General features: G+C 41.0%; 1 protein-coding gene across 3 annotated transcripts in view; it reads right to left on the bottom strand.

Annotated features, from left to right (window-relative positions):
- RPS6KA5 (ribosomal protein S6 kinase A5) overlaps positions 1 to 22,152 on the bottom strand; it is a 183,519-nt gene that overhangs the window by 11,897 nt on the left and 149,470 nt on the right. For all 3 annotated transcript variants that reach the window (XM_059373522.1, XM_059373523.1, XM_059373524.1), the window contains 7 exons: positions 15,735 to 15,885; positions 12,017 to 12,178; positions 10,702 to 10,827; positions 10,203 to 10,336; positions 9,448 to 9,541; positions 5,519 to 5,689; positions 1,619 to 1,810 (listed from right to left, as the gene is read on the bottom strand). In XM_059373522.1, coding sequence (XP_059229505.1) covers positions 1,619 to 1,810; positions 5,519 to 5,689; positions 9,448 to 9,541; positions 10,203 to 10,336; positions 10,702 to 10,827; positions 12,017 to 12,178; positions 15,735 to 15,885 — 1,030 coding nt within the window. The remainder of the gene's footprint in view (positions 1 to 1,618; positions 1,811 to 5,518; positions 5,690 to 9,447; positions 9,542 to 10,202; positions 10,337 to 10,701; positions 10,828 to 12,016; positions 12,179 to 15,734; positions 15,886 to 22,152) is intronic.

Raw genomic sequence — 22,152 nt, 5'->3', positions numbered from 1 at the left:
ATAACAGGCTATAGCCACTGGGGGAAAACAAGCTGACACCAAAATAAACCCCAGATGGAGCGCAGATTTAAGTATAAAAAGAAAATATAATTCTAGAGGAAAATTTAGGGGAATGTTTTTGTAATCTTGGGTTGGGGTAGGGGTGGAGGGACATTCTGACATCAAAGCCACATATTGTAAAGGAAAAGACTAACATCTTACTATATAGAATTAAAGAATTCTCCATTTAAACCCTCCTAACACCCAGAAGAAAATCCCATATTGCTATAAACAATGTTTTCAAACAAATGACCCAAAATATCTCCAATATCAATGGCAGACAAAGGATTAAGATCCTTCCCAGAGCTTTACAGTAAGAAAAATTTCTGCACAGGGGGAAAAAAGAAAAAAGAAAAATTTCTGCTTAGGAAAATAGACAAAGCTCATAAAGAGCAATTCATAAAAAAAAAAATACAAATGTCCAAATACTTGAAAAGATGCTCAAAACTGAATATTCATCAAAGAAATATATGCAAGTTATAACAACAGTGGGAAATAACTTAAGATTGAAATCGATAGTATCTGATGTATTCGCACACAGTTGATGAGAACATGATCTGTTAAAGCTTCTAGAAGGAAATCCAGGCATATGTGTCAAAATAAAGATGTGCGTGTCCTTCTCCTAGGAGCCTATTCCAAGGAAATAATGAGACAAATGCAACCACATATGTTAAAAAAAAAATCATTTACGTAGTCTGTAATTAGCAAAATACTAGAAAACACTAACTGCTGATTAGTAAAGAAATGGTTAAATGAACTCTAGAGGCCCAAACCACATGCATAATATAATCTCATTTGTTAAAAAACCCACATAGTTGACAGAAAACACACATAATATGGTGGCGGTAGGCGGGGTAGTTAGGAGCAGGGGAGCGCGTACACATCATCTTCACACAATGAGATTATGAGTGATTTCACTTGTTCCTTAAATCTTTCTGTATTTGTCTGAAAATTTCTCCTTAAGATTATGCATTACAAATTACATGCAGAAAAAGTTAAGCTATTTTGAGAAGAAACATGCCAAGGTTTTTCTAGCTTAATGTTGTTTCTGATCACGGCAGCCAAGGACATTTTGTGAGAAGCATGCTTACCACAATTACTATAAGCTACTATAAATATTTCTTGTTCTAGCAATTAATTTGTTAATTTATCCTAAATTATCTTCTTTAATTATATTTTTAGTCTGAAAATCACAGAATGTATTTTTTTTAACATTTTCCTCCTAATAAGTTACTTTACCATTTTCACATTATATCCAATATGCCTATTTTTTGAAAACAGCTTCTTTGAAAAAAAAAAAACAAAACCAAACCTATATAAATTCCTATGCACATAAAACGCAGGGCCTCCAATTATTTCAAAATAAACCAAAATGAAAGTTTCTACATTGTCTCCAGTGTAAATTTTAAAAAAGGGAAACAGTCTTGGGTTAGAGCCTTCATAGACTGTACAGAAAAGAAACCCAATCTGCCAATTGCCCCCCACAACCTGAAGAAAAACAGCGGAGAGAGAGAGAGAGACAGGTAAGAGGCCATCTGGAAACTGCCTAGGTTTACTGGCTCTAGGGAAATGAACTCACCAAAATGACGCCCAGGCTCCAGAGGTCACAGGACTCGTCATAGCCGTTATGATTCAAGAGCTCGGGGGCTGCATAGTGCAGGGTGAAGCAGGGCGTCTTGAGAGGCTGGTTATCAGGTGGCTTTAAGCGTGCAAACCCAAAATCGATTACTTTGATTTCCAAATTGTCATTTTCATCAGTGAACAATAAATTCTGCAAGATACAAACACTTTAATTAGTCTCTCGTGAAACTGTCCTGGGACTTGGGGATGCCATTTTTGTAACACCATTTATCTATACACTGATACTGGACTCAGGCTCAGAGAGAGGTCTGCTGGGGAGGGTCTCTGGGAGCTTGATGTCAGTGAACTGTTGTTCTCTGCCTTATGCTTTTTTTTGGTTTATTTTAATTTTATAATGTCTTGTGAAACATTTTTCAATCGTAGCACGCCTCTTCCCATGTTAGAAGAGCATTTGTCTACATTTTTCTCTCTTGGTGTTGGCCCTCTACCCTCCTTCCTCAACCTCCCTTCTGACCTGGCTCACATGCTCCTACTCCTCGTTTGGAGAGATCGCCCAAACTGTGCCACCACACTGAAGTCAGGACTCTTTCTATTTTCTGCTACCATGTTTTCTTTCTGTTCCTTAGCATCATGGTATTAGAAAGTTAACATCTTCCTCTCCCATTAGACCATCACCATTCCCTAATGGCAGGGATTATGTGTCCACCACATTTATGACTCTAGTCCCAAAACCGGGACACTCATATGGTAGGTGCTTTGGTAAATATCCATCCATTGAATGAAGTCATAAATAAAATAGCTGTCTCTAGTATATCTTATTAAAGAAGACATGGTAGGGGCACCTGGCTGGCTCAGTTAGAAGAGCGTGTGACTCTTTTATCTTGGGAGTGAGTTTAAGCCCCACGTTGAGTGTAGAGATTACTTGAACAAATTATAAATCTTCAAAAAATAAAAAAGAAAGAAAGAAGACATGGTAAAGACCTATATTACATTTCAGAAATATTTTCTCCCAAACAGTTAATACTTAAGCATTTTTTGATGTTAATGGATATTATCCCTCAGTCATTCAGAAAACACTGTTTCCTTAAATCCTTTGTCTGCCAAAGCTTCTCAGTCACTAAGGCTTTACTGTATCGTTTTTGTGTTTATCACACATTTAATAAATGCTAACCATCTGATGCACGGTCACCCCTTTTTTCCGTCTATCAAGCTAGTACCCACACTGGGTGAATCTGCTTACATTTTCTTCAGACATCCTGACAAAACCTCCTATGTCTTTGTATTTATTAAATTATTCCTCAGATCTGGAACATCATTTGCTTTGTTACTATTATTCCAACTAAAATAAAAGACACCACAGAAGGCTTCATTCATACCAAGAAGAAAAATCTTCTACACCTTTCATTCAAAAGTTAAAAATGAATAAAGTGGGAGGAAAGAAAAGCAGAAATATTAAAAAGTTTTCTTAAATGTTCTCTATACAATGCTTGATCCTGAATGAGTGATGGAATTAAAATGTGGATACGCTGGAATGTAAGGTTCACCACCACTAAGTGAGAGCTGGGGTTCACGTGCTTGCATTCTGAAGTCTCAGCAAATGGCTCCCGAGTGTCTCTGCGGTGTGAACCTGCCCCTGGCCCCTGGCTTCATCCAGTCTGCTCAGCCTTTGGAAATGACTTCAGTTTATGCTATATTAAGGCTGGCAGAGGACTTTCTTAGCCGCAGTTCTTGAAATGCAGGAGACTCCGCTCTCCGAGTGGAGCTGGGTGCGCATGGGCGAGAGTGGCAGGAAGCAAGGGCCATTCAGCCTCACCTCAAGCTCCACCTGAAACTAATTTGATGCAGTTTTTTCTTAATCTTTCAAGGGTATGGGGTCTAGTTTGAAAAGTACAAAGCAGCCCACGAGGAATGTCAGCCAGCTTCTAAATTTGTCTGCTTCTCACCCAGAATTTAGGATTTTGCCTAAGCAGAAAGCCAAGGCCACAAAAATATAAACCAAGAGATATATAATCAGATCTTAAACTATGACATCAGTGGGAGAGGAATTAAACTTTTAGTTTGGAAGTAATATATACTCTACGATTTAAAAGTCCAAGTGAAAACTATTTTATTATGAGGATGTTAGTACAAAGGCACATTTTCCTTTCTCCACGGTCTATTTTGATGTAGAGCTGCTATCACTGTGGTAGAATGTCCCAAATAATATGACAATTCCTCGTTTCAGAGGATTATTTGAAAGAAAAGGTTTGTAACAAATAAGAAGAACTAAGCAACATAAGTATCTTTTTTATCAGGAAAATAGGAAGGCAAATTTAAATTCTGTTGGAGAGGACAGTTGCCTCATTTGAGACTCATGGGATGACAGATGGCCAGTTATCAAAGAATAAAACATGTGAAAATGAATTCTATACAGTCATGGAACAGATCTTTTCAATTAAAAAAATTACATGCTTGTTCCTTGTCTATCAAGAAAACATTTAAGTGGTGTGCTTTCACATTTAAAAATAGATCGCTAATCTCTGATGTACGGAGCACCATATTTTCAGTGGGTGTTCTGTAGGAGAGTGAGAACTCGGATGAAGGAAGCAGAGGGGGAGCTACCATAGTTGCAAGTTCATAAAACACAATTCACTTTTGACTAATTACTAGTAATATGAATAACAGTAATAGGAAGTTCACAGACAGAAGTTTATATGCTTTAGAATCAGTCAGTTATATTTGGATGCACAGAAATCCATTTTTAGGGGCACCTGCATAGCTCAGTTAGTTAAGCATCTGCCTTTGGTTCAGGTCATGATCTCAGGGTCCTGGGATCGAGCCCCACATCAAGCTCCCTGCTCAGCAGGGAGTAGGCTTCTCCTCCTCTGCCCCTCCGACTGCTTGTGCTCTCTCTCTGAAATAGATAAATAAAATCTAAAAAAAAAAAAAAATTCCATTTTTAAAACATCCTCTTCCTACCAATGATCCAAGATATTTTAACAGGCAAAAAATGGTGCTTTCAGAGACATATTCTTTTGTGGTTTAACACAAAAAATGAACTCCAAATAAATTATTATTTTAAAAAATTTGACAATGCATTATAACCACATGGTAATTAAAAATGAAGTTCTATTTTAAAGAGGAAACATGTGTAATTCTGCATATGATAAAGGATGAGTCATTGTTATGCTTTTATAAATTATTGGGTTTTGTGTTTTAATTTTTATTATTATTTTGATGATTTCCTAAAAGGGGGAAACTTTCAGATTTTTGATACTAAACAAGGACATTCTGGAGCCAGAATCTTTTCTATTAACCGTTCGAAAGAAGAAATATATAAATAGGGGCTGTTTGCGCATTGCTACACAATTCTATAAATATAATACGTGAGTGAAGAGAAGCACATATAAGGGCAGTACAATTAATTAAACCAAGACAATTCTTTATGTTTAAATATTTAGAATAGAATTATATACATTCCTATTCATGAGCTAATCAATTCGATATAAATGAAAAAAAGTTTTGATAATACACCATTTAAAAAAAAACATCTAAAATGGTACACATATAGAAAGGATATTATTTTCTGCTACAAAAATTTCCATTACTATTTTTGGCCCACAACTGTTGCATAAAGTATTTCTTCCATAAAAGGCTCTCACATTTACAAATATAACCTCAAGATGATCTGCTGGCAAAAAAAAAAAAAAAAAAAAAAGCAAATTTATTTTAGACTAAAATAGAGGAGAAAGAAAATCCAAGAAACAGTATCTCTGCAAGTATCTCTTTAGCAGAAAGCTCTAAACCATGAAACATGAAACAAGAAAAGCCCATCCTGCGGCGGCGGTGGAGGGGGAGGGGACGGGGTTGGGACTGGGGCTGGACTGAGCAACAGGAGGGAGCACGGGTGCCGTGATACCTCTGGCTTCAGGTCCCGGTGCACCACGCCCACATCATGCATGTGGCTCACGGCCGAAACGAGCTTCCGCATGATGTAGCTGGCTTCCGTCTCACTGAAGTGTTTCTTTTTCTTAATGCGTTCAAACAGCTCTCCCCCGTTTAGAAGTTCCATCACCAGGAACGTGTGAAGCTAGAGAGGAAGAAAAGAAGAATGCGGAAGGCTTTCATGTAGAGAAGTGCATTTACGGATGAAACATTCCTGGACAATTAACTATCGCTAATAAATTTAGATAATCCCTTGTTAAAATAATCAATAGCATGCCTTAATGGTGGAGAGGAAAGAATTGAGGGATAATGTGGCTCTTTAAGAATTCTATTTTGGTCATGGAAAATTTCAAGTGCTGCAGTGAAATCTTTATATATCCCTTCCTTGACTAATTCTTTCATTTGAATTCCATTCCAACCCTCTCTATCAAGTTTACATATCTTTCTTTTTAAAGTGTGGCTTAGTGCTGATAATAATGTGAAAGTGTCTGCTTTAAATAATGGAGAAGATTAAGGACAGAGTATGGGCAACTGCCCACAGGAGGCCTGACTCACCCACTGAATGGCAAATATATCTTTTTAAAAAGGTATTGTTTCATGAAGTCCCTCTGAACTTCCTGTGAAAGCTTAATGGATTAGTTTCAGGGTTCCTTGTTAATATCCATGGCAAATACCCATAGCTCAAGGGTGGTGTTTTTAAATTTTTGTTTTTCTTTAAATAATTGCTTTGCATACCAGTGGCATTCTCTTAATTAAATAGTTAAAAAGTTATTTCTTATGCCTTGCATACATGTCCATAAAGAAAATAACAAAGGCAATCAAAAAGCAAAGAAACTGTATCAGCTCTCAAATGAACACAAACATAGTTTAAAAAGATACCCAGTCAACAGATTTAGGTGTTATGTATTACAGAACCAATATCGCTCAGCAAACACACTTCCTTTTGAATTAGCAAAATCCAGGGGGAAAAAAGCTTCATAAAAAAGGCAATTATCCTGTAGATATAGGGCATCATTTTAAAAGGTGAACATTTTAGTACGGGAGTTGTTTCCAGGCTACCAGAGATCAAGGTGATTTGAGTTTCTACATACAACAGATATGGTCGAAGTTGAAGGTCTGCTACAAGCATATGCCAGTGAGCTTTAAAATAAAAAACGGAGAGCAATACCTGTAAGTAGTTTAAAAGATAGGTTTTAGGGCGCCTGGGTGGCTCAGTTGGTTAAGCACCTGCCTTCAACTCAGGTCATGATCCAGGTTGCTGGGTTCAAGTCCCACATCAGCCTCTCTGCTCAGTGGGGAGTCTGCTTCTCCCTCGGCCCTTTACCCTGCTCTTGCTCTTTCTCTCTCTCAGATAAACAACATCTTTAAAATAAATAAATAAATAAATAAATAAATAAATAAATAAAAGATAAGTTTTAGAGTCAAACCTGGAATGCTGCTTCCTTATGACCCTGGGGACGCTACTTAACCGGTATGAGCTTTAGTACCCTTACCAATAAAATAAGTAACTGTGAGAATATACACGAGACAGTTGGATAATTGGTCCTCCAAAGACATCCATATCCTAACCCCCAGAACCTGCAGATGTTACCTGATAGGGTAAAGGGAATTTGCAGGTGTGATTAAGGATCTTGAGATGGGAAGAGTGCCTATGTTACCCATCAGAGCCAACAGTATGGGACAGGAGTATGGAGACAAGAGATTGGAGTGATATAAAGAAGGATCACAAGCCAAGGGATGTGAGCAGTCTCCAGAAGCTAAAGAAGGCAAGCGAACGGAGTATCCCTTAGAGTCTCCAGAAGGAACCAGCCCTGCTGATACCTGGACTTTATACCAGTGAGACTGATTTTGAACTTCTCACCTCTAGACTGTATGATTATAAATTGGTACTCCTTAGGTTTGTGGTAATTTGTTACAATAGCAAGAGGAAATGAATACAGATCCTGGTACACTAAATGAACTCCACTGCCCTGGCGTTGCTTAAGACCCACCCTCATTGATTTCACCCATTGAAGATCACCCACTGAAGGAGATCGTGTGCACTTGGGGATGATCGAGGCCACTGTTGTCACCTACACTGAAAAAAATCACCCAAGGTATCAAGAGTAGAATATAATACATTTTAATATATTTGTACTAGTATATATAGGATTATATCATGAGACAACTTGTATTAAGTAACTTTTTCTTTTGAGAGAGAGAGAGAGATTGAGTGCTGGGGGAGGGGCGGAGGGAGAGGAGAGAGAATCTTAAGCTCCAAGCTCAGGATGGAGCCCAATACAGGGCTGGATCTCACAACCCTATCATGCATGACCTGAGCCGAAACCAAGAGTCGGACACTTAACTGACTAAGCCATTCGGGTACCCTTCAGTAACTCTTTAATATAAAAATAACAAATGATACATTTGACCTATGGTCTAAGTACAAAGCTAGGGACACAATTCCTGGGAGCTGACATCTGCCTGAACATTAAGAGACTGAGTGTCTCTGCGGGGACGTAGGTGGGCCCAAGCGCAAAACCAGAGGGTGGTGTTAAAGGTCATCCTTCAGTGCCTTGATTGATCATGGAAATCATCTTCAACAGGAAACTGTCCAGGCTCTTTTTAAGCACCTCCAGTGGCTGGGGGACTCATTACTTCTACTGCAGTTGGGTAGCCCAACAGCGTGGAGGCAAGTGGAGGGGCATGTCCTCACTCCCCCAAGTTCTCACATCAAAGATGTCCCTTTTCTGACTATGAGAACCAGAGAGCGAAGAGATGACTGCGTCATTTTCGGGTGCTCCCTCCATGTTTCTGCCTCCCCTAAGGCAGCAGAGATCTGAAGGTGGGGTGCTTGGGCCTAGAGCTCAGCATTACCGCTTATGAAGTGTGAGGCCCTGTTATTTAATTTCTGCGAGTTTCTGTTTTCTCCCCCCATGGCGTTACTGTAAGGACTGAACAACACGTGTGGGAGCCGGGACAGTACCTGGCCCATGTGAGGCACACGATCAGGAAGGGCAGCAGTTACTGGGGTTGAGACATATGGTTGCTGGCCATGGCACCCGGGGGAACTTTCGGATTGCCGACAACTGAGCCATGGCCTGCCCAGGACACGGTGTTACAGGAGCACATGGAGACAGCCCGGGCCTGGAGCCCAGGTTTTCCTTGTGGTGTAACTACGGACAAGTCTCGTGACCCTTCAGAGTCCGTTTCTTCTTTGGTAGAGTTAGGGTAAGCCGCATCAGGACTGGGTCTGGCTCTTGCGCTTATTAGCATGTTGTCGCAAATAGGATCGTGTCCTCTCATCCAGTCCCAGGGGGAAAGGTAAGTGTAACAGAGCCGATTTTGTCATGGAAGGTGGCAGTGGAGGGGCTGAGGAGAAGGCATGGCCCCCACACAGTGGCATTCCTCCCACGAGCAGAGTTACACGCTTCTGGGAGAGGAGGGGGTGGCGTGACCGGGCGTGTGGTCTGGGTGGAATACGCCATCTGACGTAAGATGAGAGGAGCGCCTTTGCCCTTCTGCTTTGTCTCCCCTCTTCAGCTTGCACGAATGAGGCTTACAACTCTCTATATTCCATTCTGGAAGTGAAAAGAAGGTTGAAGGCTGATAATAAGTGGGCTCCTGAGAACTCTCCAGTGATTAAGCTACGGTGGGCAGAAGCTGAATGGGTGACAAGCAGAGTGCAGCTTGTGACAGCGCCCCCGGCTCTGGCTCCTCTGCCCTTGGTCCATGTCCTAGATGCCCACTGAGGGAGAAGAGCAGATGTGAAAGGATGCACGGGTCTGGGGGAGGGGTAAGAAATTTCTCCGTTTTCTCCAGGGGCTGGGTTCTATCCCAAGTCCCTGACTCTGACCTGGCAGCACCAATGAGCCTGGAAAGAAGTAAAACCCTCATATGCCCAAAAAAGTCGTGTCAAAATACCTGATCGTGAAAAACTTCGTGCAGCCTCACGATATTGGGGTGTCCTTCACAGAGCTTCAGAGCTGTGATTTCCTTCTGAGTATTGGCTTCCATCCTGCAAAAGGAAAGCAGTCAGCCTCCACGTACCTACCCCTTCTTCACCAAGTTTTTATGTCCGGATTGTCCCAACCCGAATTTTGTGTTTGTTGACAGTGAGTTGGGAAGGTAACCGTCAGTGTCACAATGAGGTCTCTTTGACAGTAATGAGTCATCCTACCCCCACCAGAACAAGTATTGTGTTCTTCCCGAGACAATGATTATTTCTGAGCAGAAGAGAGCCAGTCCTACGAAGAAATTCATGCCTGGCTTGCCTTGACATTTTGGTAACAGGAATATATAATCACGGAGGTAATCTGGAGTTACCGAAATGACGAGCAGGGTCTCAAAGCTACCAGAAAATTGCTAAGTCATTTCAGAAGAAAAGTATTTCAAATCTCTAATTATTAGGAGCAGCAACAGCTGCTGAGCACGTCTGATTGCCATAGACGATGTTCTCGCAGGAACCTCGAAAGCCCGTCACCCTGCGATTTACGTCTCAAATGGATATACTTCACCAGCAAACATCTATTAGAGTCAGGTGAGCTAAAGAACTGAATGGCTACGCCCATGGGTGAAAAGCTTTATAAAAAACCACTGATTTTAAAATAAAAATCCTAATTTACAGAATTCACTGACCAGGATGAATCCATACAAAAGAACGTCACGCATGGTCCTACCTTTTGCTGATTATTTTGACGGCGAATGCTTGGTTACTTTTTTTGTGTGTGCACTTTCGACAAATTGAAAAACTTCCCTCTCCCAGCGGCTTGTCCTTCAGATCCAGGTCGTAGTGCTGATAGAACGGGGAGTCCTGTAAGAGACCAACATCATTTAACTTAATACTAGGAATGCAGAGGGATAAATGACATGGTCAAGTAAAAAACATTATTAAATAATAATATTCGTGGGATACATTTAGAATCTTCTAAGATTCATCGTCCTTTTAGCTGATTTCTACTTTCACCTACAGAACTTTTTAAGACATCATTTGCTAAGGAGTTCATTGAAATGGATGTGACTAATTCTCTAAGGCAAATATTGCTATTTCCACTTATTCATTTCCTAAAACGGCGTCTTAGTCAAATGGGAAGTCTCTTCCGTTCACTGGCCTTGACAATGTTAATTAGTGTTGGTATTTAAATCATACCGATGTCATTTAATTAACCACGTCTCTACCTTCATCATTGCGCTCCTGGCAACATTGGTCACCCCAGGACGTTCAACTCCCATGTGAAACTGAAGAGGGTCTATGACAGCTGCGTTGCGCTTGAACAGAATGGAAGGAGCAACGAAGGAATAGCCCTTCAAAAGAGAAGGAAGAGTGAAGAATGAGGATTTGCAATTTTCCAGGTTAGCCCAGTCCAGATGTCATAATTTTTTTCTAAAAACAAGAAAAAAGACTGAAAAACGTTCAAATATGTGTTAGGATGACTCTCATTTTATTTTATTTGTAATCTAAAATGCAAGGTTTTTTCAAATCAACAGAAAAATGCTTTTCAGAAGGAGATAATGCCATCTTCTGGTAGAATTAAACCAACTCAAAATGAAAGGCAGAAACACCTTCCTTTCTATTTCATCCCCCGTATCTGACTCATGGCTGTAATTCTTCTGCATTGCTGATAAAAGGTTGCATACAAACACAACCAACGTCTCAAAAAGGGTAGAGTTCAAGGTCTCAACAAAGTGATCTAAGGGCTCTTGCTTATTATTTCAAAGGCTACAGTTAGTTTCTAATAGCAATTATTTGGCTCATTATACTTTCGTAGACTAAAAATTTTAAATAGAGTTTTGGAAAAGAAATAAAACCAAGTATCAGAAGGATGTGTTGAACCAAAAGTGGTATAGTGATAGATAATTAATCTGTTCAAGCTAGAACATTCACTAGTTCAAAGACCAGTTTTTAAACATCTCTGTGCCCAGCTATGTGCTAGACGTTAGTGTCATTGAGGTCCAGAGACACAGCCCAGGTGACCAGATTATACTCATGGGAAGGACACTTAATGGCTGCCAAGGAGGGAGCTCGGACGCCATTTAATACACAGTATTGCAAGTCTGAAGATGATCTTTTTCTAAGTAGAAAATCTTTTCTAAATCTTCAGGAGTTGGAAAGCAGTTGACATTATTCACTGAAGATAAAGAATCAGATAACAATTTTTATGAACTGGAGAAAATTTATATGGGTAGAGGTAAGATAAAGCGGTACTGTATTTTTCTATAAGAGAGCCTGAGTGGAAATAAAATTTCAAGTGAAAAAAATCAGCAGGCTTGATATAAAAAACAAACAAACACGTAAGTAATATCTACTATTTAACAGACCATAAGCTTCAGTTAATAATGGGCAGTATCTCTGTATTTAATAATATAGAGATAATATTGAAGAGATTAGACAATCTTGCTTTTAAGATGCCAAGAACACTGTCACCTAGAAAAATCAATCTTTTTCCCCAGAGCACAAGCGGCCTGTGTGGGTGAGCGCAGGCCTGGAGATTACCTGGAACAGCCTCTCGGAGCTCTGGGGCACCGCTGCGGGGGAGTAGGTGGGGTCCATCTCCGTGAACTCTTCTGCAAAGTTACTCACGTCTAATTCGTCTCGGATGACAGGCTTAAATGGCGCGGGCACTTTTTTGGCGGCTAAATCATCCCAATTTATTTTCTAAAACAGAGAAAGAAATTTGGTCCAAAGTAGAAACCAACAAAGTTGAAGTATTTTCTGAGAACTGTCTAAGAATAACAAAGACAGATTAGGGTTTTAAGAGGTTGATAGGGAAAGAGCACATATTTCAAACAAATAATTAAAAAAAAATAAAGATGTATCTATTCATATTAATTTACTATATTTATATATCTATATAAATACATATTTATATATAATTTATACATTTCTATATACATATATTTGTGAACATATATACATATATTATTTGTATACAAATATATATGTGTATATGTATATACATATACATATATTTATTTATTCCTAAGTATGAACACTTTTTCTGACTGCAGTTGATGGCTCCAGTCAATGCTATGTCTGAAAGATGAGATGGCCTTCCATCACTCGGGTCTTGATGTGTCCTCTGGGGGGCACCAGGATATCCTAATCCACCCTTAGGGATAACAAAAATTACTTTTGTCCTGACCCTCCTGAGAAAGGTGTGAGGCCAGAACAAAACTGAACTGTAATAAAAGGGCTTTTCAATGCTCTATGGATATGAATAATAATTCTAAAGGAATATTCCTGTTTTCTAGAGGCCATGTTAAGTGGCTCTCGGCCGATACTTGGTTGCCCTCCTGGTCATTTGGACAGATTAGAAAATAAACTCACTATAAATCATGTACTTGTTTATGTCTATAAGTATAAATGATACTGCCATACTGATGTAATAATCATTTACATGTTTAACTGTATTCTAGCTTTTAAAATACTGCTTCTTCTTTTCCCCAAGGGATAATCTGATCCCTCTTCCCCCCCATGCCAGACACTGACTGCCTGATAAAGTGCTATGTTTTATCTTATTCAAATTCAACTCTGTGCTCTATTTTCTTTGTGGTCTTTCTGTCACTTAAAACAATCTCAGGTATTACTTACTGAATTGAATCCTACAGCTATCCTATTAACATATTTCGTCAAATCTAAGATGTCATCATGGATAGTGAGATACACCATTGTTTTATGTACCATTAAGAAAGGAAAGTCATCACCAACTAGAACGGTGACACTGGCCATTGTCAGACGCATTCTGATTTCAGAGATGCTTGATGACATTTGGGAAGTTTAATCCACTAACATTAAATGTTTTTATCATGCCCTCTTGTGGAGGTAATGTAGAAAAAAATCACTAGATTACAGATCTTCACGTTTTCCAGTTAAGAGTGAGCTTTAGAGATCATTTAGCTCATCTTTATTTGATCCACATGGAAACTGAAGGCTCGAAGTAAGAACTAACCTTTTTCACATAAACAGTAGCTAGTGGAAGGGCCAATCTCTTGATTTTCTAGTTAGTAGTGTTCTGTCCTCTGTGTGGCTGTAATGTTTTCCATTACAAGCATATGATTTGTGCTTGGCTATTTATACACACATTAAAAGAAACTTTTAGAGTAAAGGGGTAATTTAAAGAAATATGTTGTTAGCAGGAGAATGTCTGGTGTGTAGAAAATTGAGTGCTATTATGTTCCTCTCCACCTCCTCTCCATTTAGGTCTTTGTAAGTTGGAGTCTGATCTTCCCTAAAGTGTTCTTGTCATTTAAAAGGCAAGGCAATTAAATGACCTAAAAGTACTATTCCAAGCTATAGATAAGGGAAATTTCTCTAATACGAAAGACATACTGTAATATTGACATATATAGGGAACCACAGAGAAAAAGATCCTAGGAAATATGATTGAGATATTTTGCTTGAGTATTTCTTGAATTTTACATTATTGTTAAATTTTGAGCCAGATTTCTCAACGTATTTGAAATAGCTTGTTCAAATATTAATCTTTGTAAGCCATGCTAATTTATGAAATGCACACACTGAGAAATTTATTTTATTCTTAATGTATTTCTGTTATTGAACTTCCGTAAGATGTATAGTAATAAACTTTTAAATGGATCACAACTGAGAGACTGATGCTCTTTTTTTGAGTACAGAAATACAGAGAGGTAATTCTTATTCTCAACCATTATTTGTTTTTCTATATTTAAAAAAAATAGATGACATAAATAGCAGAGCTTTTTCTTTGTTTTGTTATGCTATTTTCATTTGTTTTGCTGATAATACTGTAAAAGCTCAGTTTGGAGAATAAAATAAAACTTGGGTGGTCCTTTTATTTTATTTATTTTTAAGATTTTATTTATTTATTTGACAGAGAGAGAGATCATAAGTAGGCAGAGAGTCAGGCCGAGAGAGAGGGGGAAGCAGGCTCCCTGTTGAACAGAGAGCCCGATGCGGGGCTTGATTCCAGGATCCTGAGATCATGACCTGAGCTAAAGGCAGCAGCTTAATCCACTCAACCAACCAGGAGCCCCAGGGTGGTCCTTTTAGATCATGAATATTTAGAAGTCATGTTTGTTGAGGTGATGAAATTATTTAAAAGTCGTAAGTTCATGGGGCACCTGAATGGTTCAGTCGGTTAAGCATCCGACTCCTGATTTCAACTCTGGTCCTGGGCTGGAGTCCCCAGGTGGGTTCTGCATGGACCACTGAGTGTGGAGCCTGCCTGGATTCTCTCTCTCCCTCTCCCCTTCCCGCATCCCATTCCCTGCTTGCATATGTATGTGCTCCCACCCTCTCTCTCTCTTAAAAAGAAAAAAAAAAAAAAGTGGTAAGTGCAGGGTTTTAAAACCTGAGGTCATGGTGTCCCGGGTTGACCAGTCAAGCTGACCAACTTAACTTTTGCCCCCAGTTATCTAAAATTTTGGAGGTTTTTGTTTTTGTTGTCACTAAATTGAGCAAACTAAGTTGAGCAGATACATTGGTGCTCTGCATAATGGCCTCATTAGGCTTTTTCAGGATAAGCAAAAAAAAAAAAAAAAAAAAAAAAAAAAGACGATTTAATTCTATGTTGCAGTTATGCAACTGAGAAATAGATTTTTTTAAAAAGGTTTTATTTATTTGACACAGAGGTAGAGTGTGTAAGTAGGCAGAGCAGCAGGCAGTGGGAGAGAGCAGGCTCCCCACTGAGCAGAGAGTCCGATGTGGGGCTCGATCCCAGAACCCTAGGATCATGACCTGAGCCGAAGGCAGATGCTTAACTGACTGAGCCACCCAGGCGCCCCTAGATTGATTTTTAATTGTCTAAGATCGCTCCTCAAAAAAGAAGGAAAAACGAAATCACTGTCTAGAAGGTGGAACACAGTGGGGGGAACGGCTCATGAACTAAGAAAGATTAAAAAAGCCTCTTCAGTCCATATGCCTAAATTTCAAAATCATAAATAGAAACCAATACTCAAAACTGGAACCAATAAGCATATGGAAGACTGAATGCCATTATGGTCCTCCCCACTCTCACTTCACTTAGGGAGAAAAAGACTACTTAGGTGTCTCCAAGTAGAATTCTGATCCTTGGATTCCTCCAGGGGCCCTGTCATTTTTTAAAAAAGTGAAATGTATATGAAAATAGGGAGCAGAGATCCCCAAAAGGGACCACGCCCACTCATTTCAGCAAGAAGGGCAAGCACTCTGCAAATAGCAGGGCACACAAAACCATCTGTTCAATATATTTCACCTGAAAAAAGAGATGTTCTTTGATTTCATCCGCATCACGTGGGCCACATCCCAATCTTTTCTTGGGATCTTTCATCAAAAGACGCTGAATTAGGTCTTTAGCTAAAGCACTCATTTCTTGAGGATATGGAGGCTCACTTTTTAATATTCTCCTGTAGGCAGATAAAACTTGCTATTAAAACAACCAGACGATGACGTTAGTGACAGTATTCTTAGCAAAACAAGTATCGTGCGACACACTTTGAAATTGAACTATATGTGAAAAATGGAGCAAGAGTATTTAAAATGAGATACCATGAAATCAAATTTCTGAAACTTAAATAAGCAGAAACAAAAAGTGTTGGATCATTTTTCAGTATAAGTCATTCCTAGTGGGAAGCCGCCATCCCGAATATTTAATTGGAAAAAAAAATATGAAGGCCTGGGACCTCCCATCTACCAACTCAATTCTGATGAAGGTTTCCCAATGGAAAAAACTCCTAATAAACTCAAGGAAGTCAATCCAGGCAACAGATTTGAAAGGACAAAAGCACCTCCAACCATACCTGCCTCTCTTCTCCTTCCCTGCGTGCTAGCGAACAGCAGGGCCCAGCAGGAAGGGGGAGGGAAGGCCAGCCAAGACAGGGAGAGTCAGAGTCACTTGGACAGGGCTCCACTCCTAATATCTGAACACGAGCCCCAGACCTGGGGCTTTTCATAGGATGAGAGCACCTGCTTCATTATCTGCTACTATAAAACAGGCAGGCAAGCCCTATAGGGAACTCAAAGAGATTGTCTACTATTTACTATGGAAGGTAAACAATTAAGATAATCAAGTTTCTTGATTATATATTTGAATTTATTCTAAGGTCAAGGAAGAACTCAATCCAACCAAATGTACCTTTTGTCCCTGTTAAAAGGAAGGTCAATAATGAGAAGGGACGATGAAGGGGACAGACTGAAATTAAGAAGCTCAACACGGTATACATGGAAATAGTTATTCCTTTATTTGGATTTGCAAAAAGATGGCTTTGTGTGCATTAAAATATTAGTAACTGTTATGGAATAAAACCAGGTAACATGTTGGTAACAGACAGCAACAGCGTGGTAAGAACACAGACTCTGGGGCCAGACAGATTTCAGACTCCGGCTGTGTGGCTTACTGGCTGTGTGAGTCTGAGAGTTGCTTGACCTCTCTATGCCATGGTTTCCTTAACCTAAAAGTGGGTAAGACGGTGCTTAAATTGGGGAAACAGGAGGAGCAGTGCTTAGTGCTGCCCCTGAACATAGCTCCCGTCGCGCTCCCTCCAGCTGGAAACAGGGAAATGACCAGTGATTTGGGACTGAAAATTCCAGCAGTGTTGTTCATTTCAAAAGCACTCCATGCTAGGGATGCCAGAAAAACGTCAGCAGCACAGGGGAAAAATAAGCAGTGCCTTTTTTTTTTTTTTTTCCTTTTTGATCCTTTAGGATGTGCCCAGGGCTCACAGCTGGTCAGGGCTCTTGGCGTCCGAGAGACTCCTCTCCGCAGATCAGGCACAGGTATACCCGACAGAGACACTGGCTGCCCTGTTTCTGAGGGAAGAAGAAACACAGCTTTTCCATTTTCTCCACCTTGAATTTACTTTTTGCAGGCAGGATCTTTTTGGTCCAGGATCAAGCAACAGACATGTTGTTGCTGACGTGCGCTTTTGCCGCCTCGGAGGGATGGAAAGAAGCGCTGTGGCCGCCTCCATGGGAAGGTGCTGATCCCGTCTGTCACTCCTCACACCCGAGGCGGTGGCCTTCGGTGGAAGTCGACGTGGCACCAGGCACCGGGGAGAGCAACAGTCAGGCAGATCAGCTGTGGCGGGTTCTTCCACAAAAGGAGGATGTGGAAAGAACAGGGCGGCCCCACGGAGATGCCCGAGTGGAAAGAGGGGCAGACAGAGACCCTGTGCACAACCAGGGGGTGGTGGTCTGGGCATACAAACAGCCTCAGTGGGTGATGGAGGTCGGCAGCAGGTGCCATGGGACGGGGACTAGAGTTTTCCATCAGGGCGAGGCCGGGATCCCATTGGGAAGACACAGAGTGGAAATGTGAAGGGATTTCTGAGAGCAGAGCTGATGTGGGAACATGAAGACTAGCCGATTTGGGGCCCAGAGCCTTGCCTTCCTGAGAGCAGCTCACAGGGCCAGAAGTAGCAGTGGGAGACGCAGCAGGCCATGGAGGGCATCCACCCAGCTCGCAGGAGACAAACTAGGGGCGCTGCAGAAGGAGACACCATGACTTCTTAGGCTTCTTGTCTCAGTACACGGAGTAGCACAGGGTTTCCTTAGTGTGTGGAGAGGTTCTGAAGCCTACAGGGAGCCACAGGGCCAGGAAGAGGACCAGAAATGGAATGGGTGGGGTGGGGAGGAGAAAACCCCAGAAGGCTTCAATCTCTTCTCCACCGGAAGATGATCTCGAATTTACCTTCCTCTCATACTGTTTCCTTGAAATATACTGGGCCGAGATAAATGTGAAATGACAGTGGGGCCTGGTTCCTGCGAAGTTACCCCTGAGAGGTCTGAGCAGACAGGACTATTTGAAACTCAGAGAACACAAGCTTCTGGGTGTTATCTCTTACCCCAAGGGTGTCCTTGGGTAGGGCCGTGGGCACCCAAAAGCCGTGCACAGGGGAGTTTTAATATACACGTCCTGTGCTGAGCTTCCCCTGCTGGCGTGGTTTACACCACCCAGTTGGTCTAACCACTAATGGCTGAGTGTGTCCTCTGTGGGCTGGGAAGCCAGGGCGAGGTGACTGGAAAGACCACCGATCAAGAGGTATTTGATGCTGTATCTATGAAAGCTAAGTAAACCTGGTGCCAGATTCCAGCCCACTGTGACCTGTGAGCGTGAATGCCAACCCGAAGGCCAGACCAATGCAGCTGCACAGCATGTGCACTGAGGAAATGGGGGATGCAGGTGGAGGATGCTGGTTTTAGCCAGTGCTAGTTGTGACCATCCCAGAACACCCTGCAACAAGGACAGGGAGACGTTGTTCAGGTGTTGCTGCCATTTTACCTTCAAATGTGCTTATTTCTGAATTGGCAGTAGCCAAGAGCTCTTTCTTTTTATTTTTATTTATTTATTTATTTTTTTTTTTAAGATTTTATTTATTTATTTGACAGAGAGAGGTCACAAGTAGGCAGAGAGGCAGGCAGAGAGAGAGAGAGGAGGAAGCAGGCTCCCTGCTGAGCAGAGAGCCCGATGCGGGACTCGATCCCAGGACCCTGAGATCATGACCTGAGCCGAAGGCAGCTGCTTAACCAACTGAGCCACCCAGGCGTCCCTCTTTCTTTTTAGCTTCAAAGGGGATCTGGGAAACTCCAGAAATGAACTGCCATGGAGTAGGGCCCAAATAAACCGTAGAGCTCTCTGTGAAATCACAACAGGCCCCGAGTTGATATCACGTCAAACACTTCTTGTGTTTGTTATCGTTTAATCCATACAATAATCCTATCAAAGGCAGTATTATCCCTGCTTTAAAGATGAGGCAAGATTCCCTTCAAATAAGCAAGAAATATACAAACCAATTAAAATTTTAAGCAGGTGTTTTTAGACCATAGATGATTTAATATTTTTTCCAAGAATAAGCAAATAACACAGCTATGAAGATTTTGAAAAACAAAATAATTGGGAAGAAGTCTACACGTTAACTACAAATTAAAAAGTATTAGAAAACAAAACCATAACACTGAGGTGCTAGCAAAACAAATCAACAGCCAAATCAAATGAACAGAAGAGATGACTTGAAAAACATCCAGGCACATACACAAACTTACACTGTTTTTGAAAAGGGACCAGCCTACATAGGAAATGCCACACTGTTCAACAAATGTGCTGGGGAAATCAGCTATTTGCGAAATAGTGAAACAAAGCAAGATTTTTGCCTTATAATACAACCTGAAATAAACTCCAAATGGATAGTGGAATTACATGGAAAAAGAAAAATTCAATAAAATTAAAACCCAAAATATAAAAATGAATATACAGTTTCTTTCTATTCAGGAATGTTAAGTTTTTGAAAACCTCTGTGGTCAAAGAAATTCATAACTGATCAGCTTAAGAATATATGGGTTCGAACACCAAGATTAGAATTAAAACTATGATGGGGTGCAAGATGGATGGACGGCAGACACAGAACAAGCAAGGACTGTCCAGCAGTCACAGTAGAATCATGATGGAAGCAGGTAGGCAGGTATCCACTCTAACAGATGTGATATTTTCATAATAAACTATGGTGGAAACAGTGAGCCTATGAAACATGGTGCACGCTTCGTATGTTTACTAAAACATAACCATAAGAACTGTCTCAGCAATGGTATTAGGACGATGGGCAAGGCTCACTTGTCCCTCCACTAAGGTCTCTGCTCAAGTGTCACCTTATCAGAGCATCTTTCTCTAACCATCCGGACAAAATACCCATCTTCTTCATCACTGTCCTTTCTTTTTGCTTCATGAAATTTAAAGACTATTATATATTTATTTGTCAATTAATTATCTCTCCCAACTAAAATGTAAGCTTTGAGGTAGGAGGGATTCCTTTTTTTTTTTTTTTAATAGCAGTTTTCAGGGTGCCTGGGTGGCTCACTTGGTTGGGTGTCTGCCTTTGGCTTGGGTAACGATCCAGGGGCCCTGGGATTGAGTCCCGTGTTGGGTTCCTTGCTCAGCGGGGAGCCTAATTCTCCCTCTGCCTGCTGCTCCCCCCTGCTTGTACTTTCTCTCTCTGACAAATAAATAAAATCTTAAAAATTAAAAAAAAAAAAAAAAAAGGCAACTTTGTTCCCTGCTTTTTTTCCTGGGGCCTAGAGCACTGCTTAGCACTCAGCAAGTCCTTAACAAATATTTCCTGAGTGAATAAATATCTGATTATTTTTCATTCCTGATACCTTGCTCACTCAGGATCTTTCTTCCTCAGTTGCAACAGAGGCCTGCAGATAACATTTTTGCATTCTTGCATACCTTCTCTTGGGTTGTTTAGTTCTATTTGCCCTCCTTTTCAAAGTTCACAATCTTTCCCATTTCATAACTTAATATTGTTGATTCTCACTTCCTGGTTCTCATGTGGTTCCAGAATTACAAAGTTACTCATCTGCCTGCCTGAGTTGGGAGGAGTTTCCAGCCAACTTCATTTACTCTAAATAGTTAAGGATATTATGGTGTATCTATTCAATGGTTATGTCATATAGCGATTGCAAAATTATGTTTACAGAGAGCCTGTAGCCTGTAATTGGAGAATGCATTATAACTTTAAGCAAAAACTGCGAAAGAGGAAATTGTATTTCTAGTATGAGCGCAGTATATCCAAGTATCAGCAGTATTTGTCTTTGGGGGTCATTACGCACATTTTACACTATATGCACATTTCATACTAGAGTGTACATTAATTTTAGAATAGGAGCAATAAAATGAACTTCATTTATAAGATTAGAGGTGCACAGAGAGCAGCACGCAAGCATGGCTAGGCCAGAAGGCTTGCATCTCCCGTAAGCGGGCCCCTGTGGCTATTTCCCACCATCTCAAAGGCCTTTTCCACCTGCAGCCTTCACAAACCTTGTCAGTCCCCCCAGCCCATGTGATCTCGCCATCCTGAATGGCTGCTTCCTTGACACCCCCAGTGCCCATGGGTCTGCGCTGCCTTGTACGTCGATGGCATAGTCATCTTACCACTCAACTATTTTTCAGAACTCCCTGGTGTTATGGACCGTCCTCTGTTTACTCCCTATCTTCCCAGGCAGTATGTAAGTTTTCCTAGGACAACAACTCTGCCTGTATATTTCTCTTCGGCCCTACGAGGTAAAAATGACTCAGTACATATTCTAGACATTAATGAACTCAGTACTCCCCTTGTCTGTGGGCCAGCACTTCCCAATCCTTTAAGGGCAATAAGCACCCACCTCACTAGGAAAGAAAACAGCAGCACAGAATCCAGTGTGAACTCCAGGAGAGCATGAAGCGACTTTCCAGGGATCACTTTGTACTCGACCCCACTCCCAGCTCAAGGGAGCTATAGTCCTTAAGCAAGATAACCTCAGTTTCTGCGTCTATAAGAAAAGCACACAGAGCTACCTGTTTTCCAGGGTCATAATGGTTCCAGGAAATGAGGGGTGAGACTCCTCGGCGCAGATAGAAACTGGCACACAGCTGCGCCCGGGTGAGTCTTGCCCTCAGGGAGGCTAGTCCCCAGGAGTGTGCCTGCTCCGAGACACTGGCTGCCCAGAGGGGACACTTCCCTTTGGCTGTCACTGCGTTTCTCCTTGACCCACCTACCCCGTATTTCCCTAGACCTTGCCAGTAAGAATCATCAAATGAGATTCTTTATCTATTCCTGCAAAATCTGTAACTCTACTCAAACTCTCAGCCAGTAACTCCTGGGAGCCCCGGGCACGTCTCATGTGCGCTATAAATACTCTTC

The sequence above is a fragment of the Mustela nigripes genome, chromosome 13 (genome assembly GCF_022355385.1).
Source record: "Mustela nigripes isolate SB6536 chromosome 13, MUSNIG.SB6536, whole genome shotgun sequence".
Lineage (NCBI taxonomy): Eukaryota > Metazoa > Chordata > Mammalia > Carnivora > Mustelidae > Mustela > Mustela nigripes.
The sequence above is the reverse complement of the archived record's forward strand: the minus strand, read 5'-3'. Positions and strand labels throughout refer to the sequence as shown.